The sequence below is a fragment of the Alosa pseudoharengus genome, unplaced genomic scaffold, assembly GCF_046254945.1.
Source record: "Alosa pseudoharengus isolate Yale_2024_CS ecotype anadromous, Long Island Sound unplaced genomic scaffold, YU_APseudo_1.1 YU_APseudo_1.1_scf_24, whole genome shotgun sequence".
Taxonomy (NCBI): domain Eukaryota; kingdom Metazoa; phylum Chordata; class Actinopteri; order Clupeiformes; family Clupeidae; genus Alosa; species Alosa pseudoharengus.
The window spans coordinates 11,945,002-11,967,909 of NW_027468689.1; the positions used below are offsets into that span (position 1 = coordinate 11,945,002).

The 22,908-nt window shown below is 44.6% G+C and overlaps 1 protein-coding gene across 4 annotated transcripts; it reads right to left on the minus strand.

The window, feature by feature from the left end:
- Nucleotides 1–945: 945 nt before the first annotated feature.
- nup155 (nucleoporin 155) lies at nt 946–22,257 on the minus strand. Of its 4 annotated transcripts, none has more exons than XM_076303166.1 (35): nt 22,137–22,257; nt 21,335–21,503; nt 21,021–21,158; nt 20,600–20,696; nt 20,121–20,191; nt 19,911–20,003; nt 18,804–19,067; nt 18,108–18,181; nt 17,926–18,017; nt 17,627–17,724; nt 15,209–15,376; nt 14,464–14,564; nt 14,168–14,338; nt 13,772–13,882; nt 13,533–13,627; nt 13,111–13,196; nt 12,917–12,979; nt 12,304–12,448; nt 12,089–12,155; nt 11,693–11,808; nt 10,794–10,891; nt 10,225–10,358; nt 9,941–10,132; nt 8,988–9,126; nt 8,710–8,845; nt 8,412–8,565; nt 8,025–8,129; nt 7,668–7,822; nt 5,907–6,036; nt 5,491–5,604; nt 4,146–4,266; nt 3,375–3,485; nt 2,595–2,731; nt 2,362–2,468; nt 946–2,123 (listed from the first exon to the last, which is right to left on the minus strand). In XM_076303166.1, the coding sequence occupies exons 2-35, from the start codon at nt 21,474–21,476 to the stop codon at nt 1,985–1,987; spliced, it is 4,164 nt and encodes a 1,387-aa protein (XP_076159281.1). In that variant the 5' UTR covers nt 21,477–21,503; nt 22,137–22,257; the 3' UTR covers nt 946–1,984. The 4 variants fall into 4 exon arrangements, with proteins under 4 accessions (XP_076159281.1, XP_076159282.1, XP_076159283.1 ...); XM_076303167.1 differs by having other exon boundaries at nt 21,335–21,514; nt 22,137–22,245; XM_076303168.1 differs by having other exon boundaries at nt 21,335–21,497; nt 22,137–22,230.
- Nucleotides 22,258–22,908: the final 651 nt, after the last annotated feature.

A 22,908-nucleotide genomic window follows, 5' to 3' on the forward strand; every position in this document is an offset into this window, starting at 1 on the left:
CATCATGTATCATTATTCATATATTCTGACATGTATTTCTTGGCATCTTCATGAGCGAAATCCTTTGCCTGTAAAACAGAGATATTGTGCATGTTTTTTTTTTCCATTACAATTTGATTTCATAGAGGAAAAATGTGTCCTCGCTGCTTGCAGTCTAGTTACCATCACAGGCAGAAGTTCACTTCGGCAAAGAGAGTGCAACAGAAGGGATCAGTATATAGCATTACATTAATTCACAGGATTAGATGTTAAAATCCCTTGTGCCAAAATCCAAGGTAAAAACACATTCAGAAGCCCCTGCTCAAGTTTAACTTTAAAAAGCACACTACCCACAAATTCGCCAACAAATGGTCACAAACACAAGACAAATGGTCCATCCAACAGCAGTATATAGTATGCGGCATGTCATTGGGGTTATCAAGTGGGCACCCTCATTCACCGATGTTTCGTTAAGTTAGGCCCACGACACCTCATGAAGGCTTAACAGTGAAACCAGCGTCCTGGAGACACTCCCCTCCATGCTGCCACCATATTACCACATTGAAATATCCAATACCCAAAATACTCTTAATTTACTGTGTTTGATGTTCTAAATAAAAAGCAGTTAATATAAGGTTCATGATCTTTTCTTTTTGTCAACACAAATGTCATTATAGCTATGCTTTGGCAAGGGGCTCATTTCTGAATTGTAAACAGGAACACTAATTGTTCCCTTGTTCAATGTTCAATTATGATAAAATTGATTCAAGGAAGTGTCACCTCTGGGCACAATCACAATTAAGAGAAATGGTTTCATCCAAATCAAGTGGGACACCAGTCATATTCCCATTACAACTCTACTTGATCAGACAGGTACATTTAACCAAGAGGGCAAAGTATACTGAAACCAAATACAGGACCACTACAGATACCGCTAAAACAAACATGCTAACGGTTTTCAAGATGTTCCAGTTTGATACAAATTTTATTTGCTCTTCTTCACTACCAAAAGCATACAAATACGTGTAATTTGCCACATGTAAAAAAGAAGAAAAAAAACCAATAGTCAGATAAAAAATTCAATGAAGACCCATGTTTAGTCTTTTCTAAATCAATACAAATACATTCTTAAGTGAAATACCTGAAGTGAAATCACTTTAAAGTCTGAGTTGAGTAAGGAAACCGCCACTTCTCAAAACAGAACAAAACCTTTACATTTGCAAAGATCTTTAGAGAGAGAGAGACTATGTTATAAGGTCTGAAAACTAGTTGACAGAAATAGGCCAGCATTATCCGTTTACCCACTCTGCACTACAGGCAAAAGGAATTTCGGACAACAAATTAACTTCATTTGTTTTTGGAAACAGTAAAACTCAAATGATGGGACGATGAAAACACCCCCCAATTTTCATGCATTCATTTCCCTGATTAGAGGCACAGGATTTCTTTCATATGACAGTTTACAGATTGAGCAATTACCCTCCACATACTACATACACAACTTAAATAAGCCTCTCACTCACACACTCCTTCTTTCGCTCGCTCACTCACACACACACACACACACACACACACAGAGGTTAAATTGCCTGTGTTGATCTTAACTTCTTCCTGTTATCTTAAATATTTTGAGTAAGGGATAAACCCCATGTCTTCCAGGCAAATGTGAACCAAAGAAGCACCATAAATCATTATTTGATGGCACAATATTCTGTATTTTTTTTGGGTTAAAATATAGATAGTAGAGGTGTCGTCTTTCACACTCATGGTAGCACACACACAGACACTGCAGTAGTGACATATGCACATCTCTCCAAACGTACAAAGTCGATCCCATCTCGGACTTCCTCATATCTTGGGCACATTTCTGGAATACGTCAGCCATTTCAAAGTAAATAAACACACACACACACAGCAAAATGTAAGAGCCGTAGAGATTTGCGTGATCATTTCAGTCCAGAGGAGCTTGTTGACCAACACACTGGTTGCTGGATGGGTGGGGTGGTCAGTGCAGCTTCTCCAGTTTGGCCTGGAGAGATTTGAAATTGCCAATGATGTGCTGAAGCGCTGAGTTCGGGCTCAGAGACTGCAGCTCCACAAGGTAGCCGCAGATGTTGTCCAAACACACGTTGGTAAACCTCCGCCTGGGACAGAGAGAGACAGAGAGACAGATAGAAAGTCAAAACAGAAAAGAAGAAACCAGTGTGTGTGTGTGTGTATATATGTGTGTGTGTTGAGTGAGAGGATCGATAGACCAGAGTATTTGTTTGTTTGTGTGTGTGTGTGTGTGTGTGTTGTGTGTGTTGTGTGTGTGTGTGTGTGTGTGTGTGTGTGTGTGTGGGGGGGGGGGGGGGGGGGGGGGGGGGGGGGGGACTGGGTTACCTGTCGTAGGTGGGCACCCGACTAGGGTCATCCACATATCCTGAGAGCAGCACATGAATACACTCCACCAGGTGCAAAGGCTTCTTCAGACGCTGCCAGCATGGATCCTGAGGTCGAGGAGAAAAGAGAGAGAGTGTGCGTTTAGGAGGAAACGTTCTTTAGTTATACTCAGATGTTGTGAAAGACACAACTTCAGCAAGTCGGAATGTCTGGACTCGAGGTTAGTGGCATACTCTGGTTTTGAAGAGCTGGTCGTAGACTTCCAGCAGGCGAGGAAGCTGGACACCGATCTCAAGCATGGTGTAGGTGACAAAACCCACGTCCCAGCCCAGCTCACACACACGCTGCTCCAAAAACTTCACCAGGAACTCTGCATCAAACACACACACACACACAAGTTAAGTAAAGGCTGGGTATGTGAATGACAGCAATAACTCTTCATTGAGTCATAATAAACATAGACAGTGTGATATAACTAGTGACAGAAGGCTTCCTGTTTATCAATGCATCAGAATAACAAGGCACTGACAGTTTACTGAAGTACTATTTCCTCTTAAATGATGACGAGCCTTTCTGCCATTACTCCCAAGGCGTGTGAGCAGCAGCTGGGCTGGCACATAGAGGCCTTGTGGAGGAGCAATTATGTCATTTCTCCTGAGCAGGGTAGACTCTAGAGACCCTCCAATAGTACCACAGGAGGAACCATGGGGGGAAAGAAACGGAATGACCATTATGTTAATGTGTGTGTGTGTGTGTGTGTGTGTGTGCGCGTGTGACAGAGAGAGAGAGAGAGAGAGAGAGAGAGAGAGAGAGAGAGCGAGAGAGAGAGAGAGAGAGAGAGAGCGAGAGAGAGAGAGAGAGAGAGAGAGAGCGAGAGTGAGTAAGAGTGAGTCAGTGTGTGAGTTTGTGTAGAGTTGGACAGAGCTATGATCGAGGATGATAAAAAAAAAAAAGCTGGCGCTAGGACGCTTCCTGTGTGTTGGTGACAGCAGAAAGAGAACACTGGATCATACCTAGTGGAAAATAGCGTGGGGTCCCAGCATACAGCTTTCCCAGCGACACCAGCTTCAGGCTGAGGGACCTCATGCGGTCAGCTGGGCTCATGGACGAGCTGTCACCCAGCTCTGCAAGATGAGACGACAGCACATTAGAAAACCTGCTCCGAGAGTCACACACCTGCCATTTCACTTCTGACAAACATTAGAAAACCTGCTCCGAGACACACACCTGCCATTTCACTTCTGCTCGATACAAGAGCACCTCATGAGTCTAGTGTCACTGCTTACACACCACCTGGTAGCCATGAGGTACAACATTAATGAGCTATCAAGCATGTGGTGAAGGTCTTACAAGGGTCCAGCGTAAGAGGAGTTGTTAGTCATGTGGCCTCTACTATTATATGTACATGATGCCGTCAGGTGAGGAAAGCATCCACTGCCAGAGACTAACCACAACCCATCTGAGAGCGGACCTTCACAAGGTGCTAGCCCTTTTCAGAAAATAATAATTCCAAACTGATTTTTTTTTTTCTAAGGATGAGTCTTTTTGTGGTTTCGTAAAATACGTGCATATTTATGTTAGAATTTTGACATCTGAGCTCGCACATTGACAGCTTTTTTGTGTGAGTGTTACCTTTACTATTTCTGACAAAAGTTTCAGTCTTTCACCCACAATTTTTCATAGTTTTTCAGGATACGGAAAATGGCATTTCATAATTCCATATTTTCCAGAATTTTCTGTTAGTAGTCTGGCTGTGCCCCCTCCCTCTTCCCCTGAGCGCTCACCTTTATCCATGACCTCCTGCCACAGCGAGTGCACCAGGATAGGGTCGGAGTGGCCAGCGCAGTGGATGATGGCCAGCTTGCACTCCGACAGATGGAAGTGGTCAGCAAACTCCCCGTAAAGCTGTTCAACAGAGAGGAGAAAAGGAGCATGTTTCATTATATTAATGTCACACAGACACCATTTTGATTCTTTTTCAAGGCCCACCATAGCTGGCTAACACACAAATGTCTATTCTTAAATATGTATTTAATTTCATGTCACCATTTTGCCATTTTATTTCACTTATTACAAGGACATTTTTTCAGCTAAAATCCTGATGACAAGTTGGAATTGCAACATAAAATCCGCTCACGGCCTAAGCATGACACATAGTCATCTGCTCATAACTCTGCTTCTCAAGAGTCACAGACACATATAGAGATGCTTGGAAAATCAGGGTTGTGCACAATTTGAATTGCAATTCTGCTTCCTGTTTGCTACCTCAATTGAAATGCAAGTGAAATTCAAGAATTTAATTGGAATTTAAGAGCTAGTTTCAATTCAATTCTGGAATTTTGCAAAAGCCTGTAGAACATAGTTTCCCAAAGCTGTCAGTGCGGGAGCGTAGCAAATCCCTGTTGTTGGCGTCAACAGGTTTACTGTGGCTGTGGGTCCGACTGGCTTTGGGATCATTCAAATCAATCAAGCAATCAAGCAAGCAAGGCTGCACCTACACTCTGTTTATTAACCAGTCATGTGAATATTGAGAAACTGATTGGTTACATTAGTGACAGCTGGGTTCCTGCTCGTTTTAAACAATAACCTGTACCTACAAACACCAGGGCTAACAAGACTCTGCATGCTTGTCAGTGGACAAACACTTTGTCCCAAGGGGACTGCAATTAACCCATTTCACAAGATGGGGCCGCTGTGTAAATCAACTTCCTGTGGAACAGCACAGTCCCATAGACAGCAAAAGAAAAGTCCACAGGAAAGACAAAAGCAGGAAGACGTTTTACCCTGCCAATTAAGGCATCATTAACATCAAAAAGGCCGGACACCTGGACACTGTGAAATAGGCTTATCGCCAGAGTCCCTGGTGGTTTTCTGTCAAGTGGCTGCAACAAGTCTATAAACTGACACAGGCACAATTCCTGACTGATATTTGGTTAGTTTGTTGGCAAATGGCATGTTTTTTTTGTTCGTTTTTGCTTAGCTGTAAAAACCTTAGATCACGTTTTTTTAAATAGCTGTTCTTTAAGAGAAATGTGACTGCATGATGGATCCTTGGTCAAGCACTGATACTAAAGATAGAGATAGAAATATTGATTTTGTCGTCATCGGTTGTAACTCAAGTCTTGTTACCTTGGTGATGTCCATGAGCTCTGAATCCAGTTGGGCAATGGCGGCCTGTGCTGAAGGATGCTGGGAGTGGCGTCTGATGAGCATCTCCTGGATCTGAACCTGGATACGAGCCACCTGGAATACGAGGGAATGTACAAAGAAATATAATGTACTCCAAAAACGGATCTAATTGGACCACTTCTACTTAAGAACTAAAAACTATCCCTGCTGGAAAAAAAACAGCTAGAAACCAGCTGATAATATTCAGGATAGTTTATTACCTACTGGTCATACCACATATACCATATATTATTTATATGCCTACGGTATTATTTCAGGCCCATAATATAAGCTGTTGATACACTTGTGTATGCACCAGTATGAAGGTGTTGTGTGAAGACTGTAAAAGCTTGTGCTGCCACAGTGTGGCCCCTCACCTCCATCTTCTCCTCCAACTCGTGCAGGAACTCGCCGTCCGCCCCCTGGGAGGATGTGCAGGACGAGCTCTTGGCGGAGAGGATGGCCCTGGAGATGTATTCCAGCCTCTGCCTCAGAGAGATCTCCGTGCTGAACACACAAACACACAAACATGAGCACCTCAGAGAGATCTCCGTGCTGAACACACAAACACACAAACATGAGCACCTCAGAGAGATCTCCGTGCTGAACACACAAACATGAGCACCTCAGAGAGATCTCCGTGCTGAACACACACACACACAAGCACCTCAGAGAGATCTCCGTGCTGAACACACAAACACACAAACATGAGCACCTCAGAGAGATCTCCGTGCTGAACACACAAACATGAGCCCCTCAGAGAGATCTCCGTGCTGAACACACACACACACACACAAGCACCTCAGAGAGATCTCCGTGCTGAACACACAAACATGAGCTACCAGTGTTTCCCATACATTGACTTATTTGTGGCGGCCCACCACAATATCAACACTGACCGCCACACAATGATTTTCCATGTTGTACTATTTAAATGGGATGGAATTAGTTTATAGTAGAGCTACAGTATGTGCACCTTTGCACAGCCTCTCATTGTATCTCAACTACCTACATGCACGTTTAAAGAAAACATCAACAATTAGCAATTGTTGGCATAAAAGTCGACTGGCTAAATTGTGCTTAAATCTGCATCATAACCACGCTGCACTTATTTGTTAAAAACTGTTAAATTCAAGTTAATTCTGCAAACCTACCACCACAAATATAATTAAATTCTGTGGGAAACACTGAGCTCCTCAGAGAGATCTCCGTGCTGAACACACAAACACCTCAGAGAGATCTCCATGCTGAACACACAAACACCTCAGAGAGATCTCCATGCTAAACACACAAACACCTCAGAGAGATCTCCGTGCTGAACACACACACAAACATGAGCTCCTCAGAGCGCTCCAAAACCACCATAACAACTTCCACCTTTAATTAGCTTAGTAGTGTTAAATACAGTACCGCGTTGTCAAGGCAGCAATTTCACTGGATCTTAACAAACCAATCTAACCATAGAGGTGACCATAGTGGTGGCTTTCTTAATCTATTTTAATATTTTTACAACGTTTCTAAGACATAAGTATATATTTTTTACACTGTAGGAATCACATACTATAGGACATACTATACATCACATACTATAGGAACACATATTCATACTAACAAGATGAAGTTTGTGACTACAGAGTTTTTTTTTTAGCATGGGTTTCCTCTTTAAAGGAACCGTATGTAAGAAATGTATTTCAATTCATCATAAAATAGCCCTGATATGTCACTAGACATTAAGAAATCATGTTCATTTCAAATACTTATATCACTGACAACAGTAGTCCGGCCAGGATATTGTCATTTAAAAAGTGAAGTTGCAGCCCTCAACTGATGTTGATGTTGTGTTTTGTCATGTCATGTTGTGTTTTGGCCTGATGTGCCACCCTCCACCTAACTGCTAATCACAAAGTCCGTAGTGTTTCGGCATCCTGGGTTGGCAACCTTGAGTCAGGGGGGAGGGGGAGGGGATACACCGCTCTACAGTAATTTGAAAAAGTGATTGCAATACCGGTTTTGGCCACAATCTTACATATGGTTACTTTAAAAGAGACTAGCATTTAACTTCACAGCCTGCGGTTAAAATCCTTAAATTCACGGACGTGTCTTGGCTTTATTTTTGAGGGGGCTTTTTTCTGTCGTACCTGTGCATGTCTGCAAGTCGGGCTAGGACGTGCGACGCCTTGCCAAAGTTGCGGCTCTTCTCGTAATATCTCCACAGCAGGTCCATGTTGCGCACTTTGTTCTGGTCCTGCTTGATGATGTGCATTAGGTGATCCTCAAGGTACGGAGAGTTCACCTAACAACCAAGAAGGAGGCCTCAGAACATCGAAAAAACTCTTGAGAATATTTGTATACACATTGAGAATACACATACTGTACATTGAGACAGTTGGACGGCGCTAATCAATCAGTGACCCTATGACAGTGACCCCTCAGTTTTACAGAGCAGTGATGACCCCATATGACACGGCTGCCCAGACGCAGACCCACACGCTCACCTCCAGCAGTTTGTCGGCGAGGTCTGTCTGAATGAGCCAGTTGTAGAGAGCAATGTGGAACAGCTCGTCCTGAGACCTCTGAGCCAGGCCAAGCATTTGCTCAAACTGCACACAGAAAGCACACATTACCAGAAAGCCATTTAAATAGATATCTGACACTTCACAAACAGCGCACATACGTTTTGACCCTTTACCGACTTGGACAGACTGGAAGAAAGCCCATCCTCAACAAAGTTTTTGTTTTGAAGAGATTGTATTAGATCAGTTCTTAGTGGATGTTTCTGGGGTTGTATGACATAGATGTAGCATATAACTATGCTAAATATTGTTTTATTAATGGGCTATTTATCTTTAGCCATTTCCAGACTTCTACAGGCATCTACTTACGTGATTGGCTGCGTCTTCGTTACTCAGCATGTTGGGGTCGGAGGTCATGACTGGGGGCCCGGGCTGTTTGGGGACACTGGGAGACTGTGGTGCTGCTTTGCTCTGGTTCACCAGATCCTGCATGGTGTCCGTCACACATTTGTAACACAGCAGCCTGGGACAGAAGGCAGAAAATTAATTAATTCAGTACAGGCTGAAACAAATCTATGAATGAGTGAGTGAGTGAGTTCTATTGTGAGTGAGTGTGAGTGTGTGTGGGGGGTGAGTGAGTGAGTGAGTGTGTGTCAGGAAGACCAACCTCTCCTGGAAGGCCTGTTGTCCAGCCACATCCTCCTCTGGTTCACCGTGCCTGTAGAAGTGAGGTCCCAGCCGCTGGGGGTCCTTCTTCTCCGCTGCAGTCAGACACAGCTCCACCACGCCCTCGTAGAAGCGCACTAAAAACAGGCAGACAGACCCCTATTCAACATAGGAGTGGAGCCAGACCAACTGACAAAGCTCACATCATCATGGTGAGAGCCGTTACTCTTGACAGTATTATAACACACATTTACTTAACTATAATGCACACCCACTCACCCTGGCGGTACTGTGAGCAGACCAGGGGCAGGTCTGCGTTGTGGCTGATGAGCTGGTAGAGGCGGAGGGACTCTTTGAGAGCGCGTTCCCGCTCCGCCTTATTCTGCAGCTGCCTGGAGCCCTGCAGCAACTCATTTGCCTGGGGGAGGAGGAAGAAACGGGTTCACACAAACACATACCACACAAACACATAACCAAAACAAACAAACAAACAAACAAACAAACAAATAAATAAATAAATAAACAACAAACAAACAAGCATTCAATTATACCCACAAGCTTGTGCACATCCAAACAGAGCCTCACAGCACACAAACACATCAGGGTTCCCACATTTAGTCAAATGTAAAATTCCCTGACAATATATATATATTGTGTGATGAATGGTACAATATACCGATAAAAGATTTCAGAGCGACTGCGTTCAAGCATCTTTGACTTTTTAGAGCGGGAGATGAATAAATGGGCATCGAATTAACTACTACTCAAGCAAGCAGTAAAGCTAATAACCAGATATACACCGATTCTGTGTAGAAATATATTAGTATTAATGTATTATGGCAAGTACATTTTTAAATGCTACACCAAAATGCCATGATATACCAGACATTCCATGACCCGTGGGAAACCTGCCACATAAACAGACAAACCAATAAACAAGCATAGCCACAAGCTTGTATAGACCCACAAAAAGACACACTGACAAAATCAAATACACACTGTAGTGAAGGAGGAGAGCAGTCACCAGACCCAGCCTCCAACCCGTGTCTCAAAGGTACCAAACCTGCGGCTTGACCGCATCACCAAAGAGCCAGGCTCATTAGTAAAGCAGAGCGTAGTTCGGGTGATCCCAACACACACACACAAACACGCAAACACACACAGACAGATAGACACACACACACACACAGGTTTAAACCCATGTATGGTTCAGGTGGTAGTGGTGGCGGCACCTTGGAGCAGACGCTGTCGTCGCTACTGTAGAGTAGGGGGCAGATGTCGCGGAGGTGGTTGCTGATGGGGTCCACAGCGGCGCTGTCCTTGATGTAGACGTTGATGAGGGCCGTGATGAGGGCACCAGTCAGCTCACGCCCGCGGGTCACCACCTCCTTAAAGCTGATGCCCTTCATCTGCTCCTGGAAGTCCTGTGGAGGATATACACACACACAAAAGGTGAGAATGGACATGCACACACATACACACGCAGGCACATTTGGGAGTTGAAGTGATCACTGACCTTTGGTAGCTCGGCGATGATGAGGCTGAACTGGTGCTCACAAAGCAGCTTCCACAGGGCCAGGGTCTGGAAGCAGCGGTGCACCAGCTGCTGAACGCCCTGCAGGGACGCCTTCTCACAGGCCTGGGCCTCCGCTGCACAACACACACACACACAACACACAGACACAACACACACACACACACAGACACAACACACACACAGACACAACACACACACAGACACAACACACACACAGACACAACACACACACACGCATGCAACACACACGCACACACACACATTAGAAGAAATCCTATTAGTGCACAGACATTTCAAAGGCACCTCAACTTTTGAAGTTCCATACCACTTTCATATGGTTGTACTTCTAGAACTAAGCATCTTTTTAACAGTAATGACCACTTGGATAGGAGCCTACCTTTTACCTTGCCTGTGGCTTATGTGTGACAAGTTTGAACCTTATTACTAGTCATTACTAATCAGCCAGTTCATTACATGCACAAAGATAACAGGTGTGCATGTGTGTGTGTGTGCGTGTGTGTGTGTGCGTGCGGACTGCCGGGACCTACTGTGGAACTTCCTCTGGAGCTCCTGCTGGGCCTGATGGGACGACCCGTCTGGACGCACTCCCATGAGCCTCTGCTGCAGGTTGGCGGGGGAACTGAAACTGCAGATAAGGAATAGCCAATCAGAGCCTAGTTCAGTCAAAGAGAACACCAAGAACAGAGAAAAGCAGTTGAAGACTAACAGGCAGCTTACTAGCCACGTAACTGAAGCTTTCCATTCGCGGAGCGTTTGCTGCAACAATTAGCTTCTACTATAATCGATGGAACTTGCTACAACAGATGTGATAGCGACGCGTACATTAAAAAAAAAAAGTCTTCTCAAATAATTTTGACGCTCCAGTTTCAACACTTCAGTTACGCACCTGGTGTCTGTCGTCTGCTGGTGATAAATGTGGTGACTGGACGGGGAGACGACAGGGAGAACAGAGGAGGAGACAGAGCCGAGCATTTCAGAGGAGATCCGGGGAGAGAAGAGAAGAGAGGGGAAGGGAGGAGAGGGGAGAAGAGGAGAGGTTAGGGGAAGAGAGGAGAGGGGAGAAGAGGAGAGGAGAGAAGAGGTTATGGGAAGAGAGGAGAGGGGAGAAGAGGAGAGGAGAGGAGAGAGGAGGGGAGAAGAGGAGAGGAGAGGAGAGAGGAGGGGAGAAGAGGAGAGGAGAGGAGACAGGAGAGAAGAGAGAACAGAGAAGAGGAGAGAGGAAGAGGAGAGGGGAAGAGAGGAGAAGGGAGAAGAGAGGCGAGGGGAGAAGAGAGGAGAGAGGAGAGGGGAGAAGAGGAGAGGGGAGAAGAGGAGAGGAGAGAAGAGGTTAGGGGAAGAGAGGAGAAGGGAGAAGAGGAGACAGAGATAAGCATTCAGTGGAGAAAAAGGAAGAGAAAAGGAGAGCTGAGGGGAGGACGTGTCCTACCTGGGCGTCCCCAGTGAGCTGGGGCTGAACTGAGAGTTCTTGTCCAGGAACTCCTTGAGTCCCCGCAGTTCCAGCAGCACAGCCTCCAGGTCAGCAGAGCTGGCTGAGCTCTCCGTCTGGACAAGGACACTCCATTAACACACAGACAGTCGCTTCGCACATGCAAACACTCACTCGCCCACTAGTTATTACTCCACACATACAGACACGTTACCTATGCAAGAGTGTGCCGGCAAAAAAATATGAACAGCACAACAAATACATTTAGTGAAGATAGAATTAAATTGTCGTGGCCAGAAGTACCATTTCTGGTTGTGAGCAAGCAACTCTGTACAGTGATTTGCTGAAATGCAAGTATCTGTAAAATGTTAAGTTAAAAATAAAAGCGATGCTTACAATACTAGCGGTTTGGTTTCCTTTAGTGATGAATGTCTCAACTGCCATACTGCCATCCCAAAGATTACTAGAAATAAACAAGAAATAAACAAGTTGATTAGAGGCAAAATAAACTAGTCTGTGACTGACTGATTGATTGTTATATTGATTGATTGATTGATTGATTGATTGAAAGACACACAGATGAATAGACAGATAGCTAGTTCTCAGCTCACCCCAATATGCGGGTGAAGTAGATGGCGATGCCATTGTGTTTGCCAGAAAAGACAACCTCTGGCCCAGAAGTGGCAACAGAACCACTGCCCACACCCATGGGCATGGCAGGGTTATATGGTGTCGACGCCATCACAGGAGGCACACCTATACACACACAGAAACATTATTGCACAGGCCTGGAGCAAGAACACAACAGACTCGACACAGAACAAGATTAGTGGAACTACGAAGAAGTAGGCAAATGGGACATGCAGAGAGGGAGACCACTGAAGCACGGTGCATAAAAGGAAGGAGAGTAAAGGGGCGTTCACACCAGGAAATATAGGAACTATAAAGATAACTGTAACAATAACAACAACATAAGCTAGAGTGATACTTTATCGTTATAGTTATAGTTAATGTTCTTGATGTGAACGGCTCTTCAGAAGGACAGGACAGGACAGGACAGGAACTCTTCTGGGAGCTCGACACAGCACATGCCTGTAGACAGGAATCACCTGGCAAATGACACTGACAAGGGATCGTAAAGGAGAAAACGAAAAGAGAGCAAGTGTGTAACAGAAAGAGAGACAAAGACAAGGGAGAGAAAGAGAGGAGGGTCTGGAGGACTACCTGGGGCAGGGGTGGTTAAGAAGCTGGGGGCAGAGAACAAACTGCCCCCTGGGCCAGGAGATCCTATGAACACAATGGATGAGGGGGATGTGAGTGAGAGAGAGGGAGGGAGGGAGACGTAAGGTGGCTCTACAGACACACAGCAGACACGTCTGGACACTACGGGTCAGACGGTGGAGAGGGAAGGGGCGTACCTGGCACAGGAGAGCCCAGCAGAGGGCCCATGTTACTGGGAGCAGCAAGGGTGGACGGGATTCGCATCTGAGCCTCTCCTCCATACCTGTGTTGGAAATGCATACCAAACAGAAGCCTTACAGCCATTGCTATATTCAACACAGTACACATACAAATAACCTCATATAATAGAGGTTAGCCTATGACCTTACTTTCAACTGTTTATTTTAATTATAATGTTAATGTAATGTTTCTTAGACAAAAGCATCTGCCAAGAACTATAAAAGGAAACATGGACATAGTGGTGAACAGAGTTTACTTCATTGAAACGGCATATACTGTAGCCATATGTTGAACAAAGCCATTAAATAAGATCTCCTATGACGGACACAAAAAAAAAGCCTATTAACCACACAAACATCACTCTCTCTCACACACACACCTGAAGAAAGCACGTGTGGACCATATAGACACCTCTCTGTCGCAGGCCGCGTTGGAACAGGCTAGGATCAGGGCTGTAGCACACGCTTGCTCTTCCTGAGGGAGAAAGAGATGGATTTGGTTGGTTTTCTGAATATTAATTCTGTGAGGAAGACGGATGTGAGAGCAATGAGAGAGGGAGAGAAGCTCTTTGGAGGAGAGGAGAAAGCTCAACAGCTTACAATCACAACAATCACTCACCCTGTGCAGCTTGAAGAAGCGCTCAATCTCCTCGCTCTCACCACCACCGCTGCTCACCAACAGGTGGCGCAGTTGGTCCACAGGTCGCAACTTGTGGAAGATGTGACTGCCCTGCAGTCGGGAGAAAGAGACACTTGGATGAATGGACGGAGATACACACACACACAAAAAAACAGGCCATAACGCCACATAATAAGGTCACACACACACACAAAATAAACACACACATACACACACCACAGGCAAAATAAACAAACACACACACACACACACACACACACACACACACACACACACACACACACCAACCTCTGGCTCTACACAGTCTAAATAAACACACATATCCACCCCAGCCTGTAGACTGGTGGTGAGAGAGTGCGGAGGGTGTCTGTGTACCTTAGCGGAGAGGAGCACAAACTTGTTGGGGGGGATGTTGTGCTGCTGCACCACCACAGGCGAGTCGGTGAGGGACACCAGGTCTTTGTTCAGCATAGTGACCATCTTGGGCACAGGCTCCTCCTCTATGGCACACAGTGCCCAGGAGTGGCCATCCACAGCAGACATCATCTGTAGAACAGAACAGAAACGCGGCACTGTCAGAATAATGCAACAGCACGTGAGCTATTTTGAACAATTAATGAAATTATGATCATGGCGTGCATATCCTGCACTGCTTGAAACGAAAAGCTCACCTGGGTCTCCATAAGGGGCTTCTTGAAGGGGAAAGAGTCATGGTTGATGCACCACAGGATATCACTGTCCTCTGTCTCTGATGCAGCCATGAGAAGCACTCCTAACCAAAGAGGAAAAAACCAGATGTGACACCAAACACAGCACAAGGGGGAACTCTTGCTGCCAGTAAGGTTGAGAGAGAGGTTTGTTTATTTGTTTGTTTAATTTAAGGCCATTTCAGCAACTAAGACTATTTTGGCCAGAGCATCGTGTTGAGAGAGAGAGGTTGTAGAGGGGGTTTTGTTGGGCACGGTAAGGTTATGTGATGGCTTTTTTCCCATATGAGTTCTAATTAAGGTTTATTAGGTTTATTTCTTACAGAGGCCATAAACAAAATGCAATAATCTCATAGAGGGAAGAGAGGCTTTGTATTAGCTTTAGCTACTGGCTAATTTTCATCTGCAGCCCCTGAGCTGGTGAAGAGCCCCATGATGCCATTGGCAGCTGACATCACTCACACACACACACACACTCAGATAAATACACACACTCTGTGCACGTTAAATGCGCTATACAAATAAAACTGACTTGACTTGACACACACACACTCAGATAAATACACACACACACACACTCAGATAAATACACACACACACACACACACTCAGATAAATACACACACACACACACACACTCAGATAAATACACAGGGAAGCAAAGGGTCTTGTGAAAAAGAAGGGAGATGAGGAGCGTCCATGACATTACCTTTCCTGTAGAGGGCCTTGTGGACCTTGGCGGGTTTCTGCAGGGTGGAGGAAGCTGAGAAGCCCGGCGGGAGACGCACGTGGACCAGCGTCAGCAGACTGGGCCGTGCCGATGTGTGCTTGGCGTTGGGTGGAGCGAAGGGAGTTGTGCTGAAGTACAGACGAACACCTAGAAAGAGCGACAGAAAGAAATCAACAGGTAGGCCAGTGATACTCATTTCAAAGGAACCAACAGCATTTACACACATTTTTACAGAGAATTTATGTAATGTATGTAAGAGTTCTTCTTTGTGTGATGGCTATACTGTACATATGCGCTCATGTCACCTATATGTTATTTTGCACCACACTTCAGGGTCAGGGGTGAAAAAGGTGAGAAGGACGCGCGAAGTAGGAAATGGCCGTTTCATAGCAAAACAGACGCGAGTGACATTGTTGTCAATAGTGCATAGCTTCCATGGAGTATGAAATTGCCTAAAACCAGAGATTTATGAAGAAAACAAACTACAAAATGACTAATTTTTTTTCAAAAAAATACTTATTATTTCTTCTTTTTGGCTTGGGCCTAAGTGTGAAGGGGCCCACTTGCGCTGTTTGGCAACATGCTTCAGCCTGGCCCTCCTCTCCTCCTCAGTAATCTACATGAGTTTTCTTTCTTTCTTTCTTTCTTTGTGCCTGAAGTTATCAGACATTTCTGAAGATTTCATAGGCCTAATGGACACTTCATAGTAGACTATTAGAATAAGTCTGAATATTTGTTGGACCAAACCAGGTAATAAATAAACTTGGGTAGGGTAGACTAGGCCAGTGTTTTTCAACCTTTTTTGTGCCACGGCACACTTTTGACACATAAAATGTCCCACGGCACACTAACATCCTGTGTGAAGAAAAAATAAACATACCATAGCCTAAAATTTCAAATAATACACAGATATGGCCTTATTATGGCTTCTATGCAAGACCTGCTCAATAAAACAAGCGCCCTCTGTTTCATTTGTAGGTGACTATATCTAATTGAATTGTTGTTATGAACTGGATATGTGATGATTCTGTGAATACTGGATATGGGGCCCCCGTTGTACAATACCTGCATACCACAAATAGTGCAATCATACAATCAATGAGGGCATGTGGTTATAAATTATTTGATGCAACAATTGCTTTTCTGGACCAGTGAGTGACATTTGGGTAATTTTCTGGGGCACACCTGATGATATCTCACGGCACACTAGTGTGCCCCGGCACAGAGGTTGAAAACCACTGGACTAGGCTTTAATTTGTAAAACTGGTTTGAAATGTTTTAACCTGCAGCTAGGCTACTTACAGATTGTGGCATTGTGCTAGTGTGTCAGGCCACTGAGCGTTTCTTAAAAGATGGCATTACCATGTCAAACACTGTTTTTGTCTCTGAACTTGACAAAACGCACCAGCCCAGTTAAGGAGCATTTAATTCAACTATTTAGTTATTCACATTAGCCTTTGGTATACTGATAAAGTAGCCTATGCCTATTTGCTTCACTGCAAACTGCACGTATTCGTCATCAAATGAACTCGTTATGTCTATATTTCTGTCCAATATCGCTAACTTTAACAACAGCCTATGCTACGTTGCTACACCAATCTCAATGTCTTTTTCTGACAGAAGTTGAACGTTTCAACTAGCCCACCTGTGACATCAATAAGCATCTCTCCTCGCCGGGCTCACATTCCAGCTGACATTTCAGACGCATATATCTGTAGCCTAGTCACACAGACAGGGAGGCTATTCCAGCGCAAGCGTTCTGTTCGCGTTGCATCCGCGGCAAAATTTAGCTTCCACTGTTTCATAGGCTAAATGCATAGGGGCTGCATTCACATAATCGTTGCTGGATCAGACAAGTTTTTAATTGGTCTCTTGTCTTACAACGCATCAAGATGCGTTCGCGTCTGCACGTGATTTGTAAACTCAGTTGTAACCCCCCCCCCCCCCTACAATATTTTCTCATCGGATTTGTGCGAACCACGTAAGTCCCCTATTTTGGATTCAAAACGGCGAATTTCGCCGAAAGGTGAGGAGTTTTCATGCCTGTATTAAAGCTGCAGTTGGCAAGTCTGACAGATTGAGGAGACTTAGCCAAAATTTTGAATGTTTACAACTCTCATGTCCTTCCCCCACTACCACCGAGCACCCTCTCATCAAGTTTGTGCTCGTCAGTGCGCACCAAACTGCACCAGACTGTGATTGACAGTCAGATCTCACACAGCCCTGCTCTGACTGGACCAGAAGAACCACGAGCTGTGGATTTTTGCAAAAATTCGGTTTCAGCGAATATGATCAAAAGATGTTACCAACTGCAGCTTTAAGAATGCTTGAAGAATGGGTTGTAGATTGTAAAATAATGTATAAAGGTAATAACTGTAGATTGCAAAAGGTCCTTACCAGCATGAGTAACAGCCAGCAGATGGCAGTCTGAGGATTCAGATCTTTCAATCACAGCGATCTGGACGATGGGCTTGAAAACGGAACGGTCAATGGTCCTGGAGGGAGGAAAAAAGGCCAGTTCAGCAACCCAGACATGAGAGACCAAAAAAAGACAGAAATCACATGGTTGGAATAGGGGCCCGGGAGATGCGAGGTGTGCAAAAGTGGCCCAACAGAATTACATCTGGGATTATTTTCATTTAAGATAACTGCTGCTTTTGGAAAGGAAGAAAGGGTTGTTTGAGCAGTAGACCAACCTAGCGATGTTTCCAGCAGCTGCCACAATTGCATTCTGGGACATGGCTCCCACCCGACTCAGTCCCTGTCCGTCAGCTCCAAGGTCATAAACCTATAACGTGCACAAACAAACAGGTTTTGTAATAGAAAACATTCACTGTTCTCTTGGGACAGAAAATGATTGATCTGAACGTCATCCTACCTGTAGAACTCCCTTCTCTGAGCGTGTGTACAGAGTATTGCGGGAGTCATCGATGGCGATCTGGACTACAGGATCTACAGAAACAGGACAAGATCAACACAGCTGAACATGTTGCTCACTTCGGTATGTAACCCCAGTAATCTGAATGAAAACTCAGTGCATCAAAAAATTGCACACATTTACCGAACGCCGAACAAATAAGGAAAATAAAAGCACACATTCTGTCAGAATAGAACACACTACTGAGTTACTGTTGCCCCTAACCTTATAAACACGAACACTGACAGAGATGCAAGTGAGCTGGCAGGTCAAGAGACCAGAGTGGCACATGCCGAGGGAGTGGATAAAGCATAGAGACTAACAGACGGGCTACACCGGGCACAAAACTGGAGCGCCCTGTTTGTGGAACGTAAAAATAGCTTTAGTCTCCTTAACGAATGTACACGCCGCCATCACGCCTGGTGTAGCCAGTTTCATTGATTATAGTGGAAGGTAACATTTCGGGCATACGCTCCCCCGAAGTTATGTGCCTGGTATAGCCTGCCTGTAAGACTCAACAACATGAACTAGATTACTGGTGCCCAAAGTGATCAGCTTCGTGAGATGCCAACCGAGTCGCAAGGAGGAGAGGCCGAACTGCTCGAAACCATCTGAGCAGAATGACATTCTGAGAGAGGAAGCCGCAGCGAGCCTCACCGTCCTCGGAGAAGGAGAACTGCAGCACGGAGGGCAGCAGGAAGGACAGGCTGCTCTTGGAGTGGTTGATCTTGCGGCAGCGCTGGCTGAACCAGCCGGCCTCCGCCTGGTAGGCCACCTCGTACAGGCAGCCGTCGCGGCCCGCCAGGAAGATGCGGCCCAGCTGTGTGGAGGTGATGGCCAGCAGGTAGGTGTTGTCCGTGGGGATGGAGTACAGGGGGTCAGGCAGCAGCTGCATGGCACCAGACAGGCTGTCATTCAACGCTAGAGAGAAAAACATATAATCTTAAAACGTAATAGTAATTGGCTCATTCACTCCCTCACTCTCCACCTCAAGCTGGTGTGTGGTGAGCGTTCTGGCGCATAATGCCTGCCGTGCATCACCCAGGTGGGTGCTACACATTGGTGGTGGTTAGTGAGGTCCCCCCCTTCCATGTGAAGCGCTTTGAGTGTTGAGAAAAGCGCTATATAAATGTAACGTTTTGTTGTAGTAAAGAGAGAGATAATTATTTCCTTCTGTACGAAGTAGAGAGAAAACGATTTATCGTAAACGTGCTAATTGCCAACCATTTCGTTCGAAAATTCTAAAACAACAATGTTTTTTAATACTTCAAAATAACAGTTGATAAATTAACCTTACATTTTTCAGTAGCCACAGGTGTGTAGATTTTGTTTACCATGCTCAGAGTTTAGTGCTGGGCTGGTGGGTGCCTATTCCCAACCTTTCTTACAACACTGTTTACAGCTCTTCGAGTCACAGTAAAATGTAATTTTTGATACATAGCTAATGTAGATACACTTATGGTGTGGGTGCTTGCGTTTCTTTAGGAATCTGTCGTCTTGGTTGGTATAGAAATGAATATTAAGTGACACATACACGTAAGAGGTTGGACATACGGGACGGTTGGTAATATGTGACGTTCCGATAGGGCACTAATTTGAAACTGCAGCGCACACTACCTACGGCTACCATGCTGTGGAAACCATGCGGTGAGTCTGATTACAGTTCTGGGAAAGAGGTGGCTGGTTGGCACAAATCAGCTTACAGTCATATCACCCTTTCAGCTTCTCAGAGCCCCTGGGTTAATGACCAGTCTGGATGCTCACCTGACTGGGCCTTGGGGAAGCTGAGGCCCAGGATCACCACGTCCACAGGAGTAGCTAGCACCAACAGGAAGTGGATGTGTGGCTGGAATATACCTGCAGATAAACAAGTGACAGGAATCAGGGTGACTGCTCTTGCACAACAATACTTTAAACTACTGGAAGATACATTGGGACACCAACTAAGTATGAGAGGTAGAAAAAGTGTCTCACCAGACTTCGGCTTAACCAGTCCTACAGATAGGATAGTTTCACTGAGGCCATCAAAGTAGGCTACGTCACCCCTAAGTAAACAAAGTGAAACAGGCATTAAAACAGAAGCATCTCTCTCTCTCTCGGAGTTAAGTATATGTATATATACTCTTTTGATCCCGTGAGGGAAATTTGGTCTCTGCATTTATCCCAATCCGTGAATTAGTGAAACACACTCAGCACACAGTGAACACAGTGAGGTGAAGCACACACTAATCCCGGCGCAGTGAGCTGCCTGCAACAACAGCGGCGCTCGGGGAGCAGCGAGGGGTTAGGCGCCTTGCTCAAGGGCACTTCAGCCGTGGCTACTGGTCGGGGTTCGAACCGGCAACCCTCCGGCTACAAGTCCGAAGCGCTAACCAGTAGGCCACGGCTGCCCCAGTTCAAGTGCATATTATACACATACACAATTCATGTGTTCATTATCAAATCATATTTACCCATCCTCATAGTTCCACATGAAGATGTCGTTGTCAATTGTGAGCCAAGCCCTATTGATCTCTGGGAACACTCCCATCATGCAGTTGCACTGCATATCTAAGGTTTTACAGTTAAAGCTCAAAGACAAAAAAACTTCCCAAAAAATTAGTATTACTAAAAATAAGTCACTCCTCTACGTTTCAGAAACTTTAGGGTAAAAAAAAGGAAGATAGCTGCCACCACGCATGTCAAAATTAATAATAAAATAAAATGAATAATTATTTTTTGTGTAAAACACCACTCTGAGACCAAAAAAAAACAGCAACATAACAAATAAGAGATTATAAAGTTTCCTCCGCCAAGTACAGCAGGTTCAGGTATTGTATCTGTGCTTCAAGCCATAACTATTTCATTCATCCATGTTGGATTAGTAAAGGATACGGCTAAACTGCTCCACGAGTTCCGGTGGAAGAGGCACCCTCCTGAAGGGACTCAGCTCTGGCAAACTGGGAACGTTGACCAGCCCTGGACCTTGCAGTGGGTAGTCCATGTCCGACACTCCAGAGAGGGAGGCCATATCTTCCAAAAACATAACAGATCATATCATCAAAACTGACATAAAAAGCATTCCATATGCAATGCAAGAACACAGTAACATGGACCTATTTCTCACTTCCTTAACACCATATCAAGCAAATCACACAGACTTCACGTCCAAGTTATAAAACCTTTCATGTAAACTTGTCTTGACTTACTGTGTGCTGGTACATTAAGAAGCTCTGACAGGTCGGGGAAACAACGGTCCTCTTGCAGGTGTCTATCAATTAGGCGGCCAGCACTCTCCAGGGCCTCCTGCAAAGCAGCAGCAGAGCTGCTGGGGCCCACCGTAGAAGGCATCTCTGGGAAACCACGACGCACCTGTGGCTGATTTCAGTCTATGGTCAGAAACATTACACACCGAGATGTGCCAACGCACGCACGTCAACCAAGAGAGCTTCTAAAATACACATTAACTTAGCTAGCTGATGAAACCTATTAGGTTCTTCGTTGCTAGCCTGGCCTGTACTATGACAGGAATGTTTACATTTAAATGTCCACGTCAAACGGTAAATGTCATTACATTACTACACAGTTACAAGACATAAACAAAGCAGATACTTAGATTGTTTACATGATAATCTAACCAGCTAACATTAGAATAGTCACTATTGATAAGCTAGCTAAGCCATGCTAGTTCTCTTGTTCCTGCCCATTCATGTATAAAAATGCTATGAAAACTGAACCACTAAATTATGAAAAGATCTTAACAAATCTATCAATCTCTTCGTGTTCGGTTTCATGGCCTTTCATAGCACTGACAAGTTATGTCGTTGAAAGAAAGTTAACAAAAATACCGGTGTCCCTATGCTAGCTAGCTTGCTAAATGACCGGCTAGCTCATATTTGGCCAATAACTTCTACCGACAAAACGCGGGCTCCTCTATCTGTAAGTGTGGTTAATGTTATATATAACACACCATTCTGGAATATTGTCTTAGCTTGTTGAATATCAGCTTACCCAATTAAAATATCCCCAATACAGTCGGTGTGTACAACAAAATATGAACTTTCTCCCGTTTTAATTCCTGCTATATCCCGCCAGCAACCACATGCCGCTAAGCTTTGTGGGCACATCCGGCGCATCCAGACGACGTAGGTAATCAACAACACATTTTTATGATTTTTACACGCCTTTAAAAAATTAAATTGCAATGTTCTTTTTGGATTGCAAAACAAACATGTACGAGCTTGCATAAAATATAAAAATATACACCAAAAAGTAATACATGATGACCACTAGGTCAGCATTAAAGTTATTTTTATAAGAGTTTCTCTTGCCACGAGGTGGCAGCATAGTGTTACAAATTAATGGACTCACGTACATACATTTGTGTGCCCAGTGGAACACATGAAAAAGAACCCACATACAGTCCCTGGCAGAAGGACTTGACAGGCAAACAAAATCCAGGTAAATGTAACCGTCTTTGTTGTTGAGACTGGAAATAGGGTAGTCTATGTTTGGGCCGTTATGATATGCCTACCACTGCAGTTCTGTAGCTGTTATGATATGCCTACCACTGCAGTTCTCTGTAACTGTTGAGTTAGAAAATACTGTAGGCTAACTATCTCTTGCACGCAAATATACATGTTACATCAGGTGTATGTGATTTATAATTCGAGTTTAGCTGTAATTATTACACAAGGACATGTGGATTAAGCTAGGGGGCACTTGAAAAAGTACTTTGCCATGATCTGAGAATTGGTTTCTAAGGTACTTCTTATTTGATTAA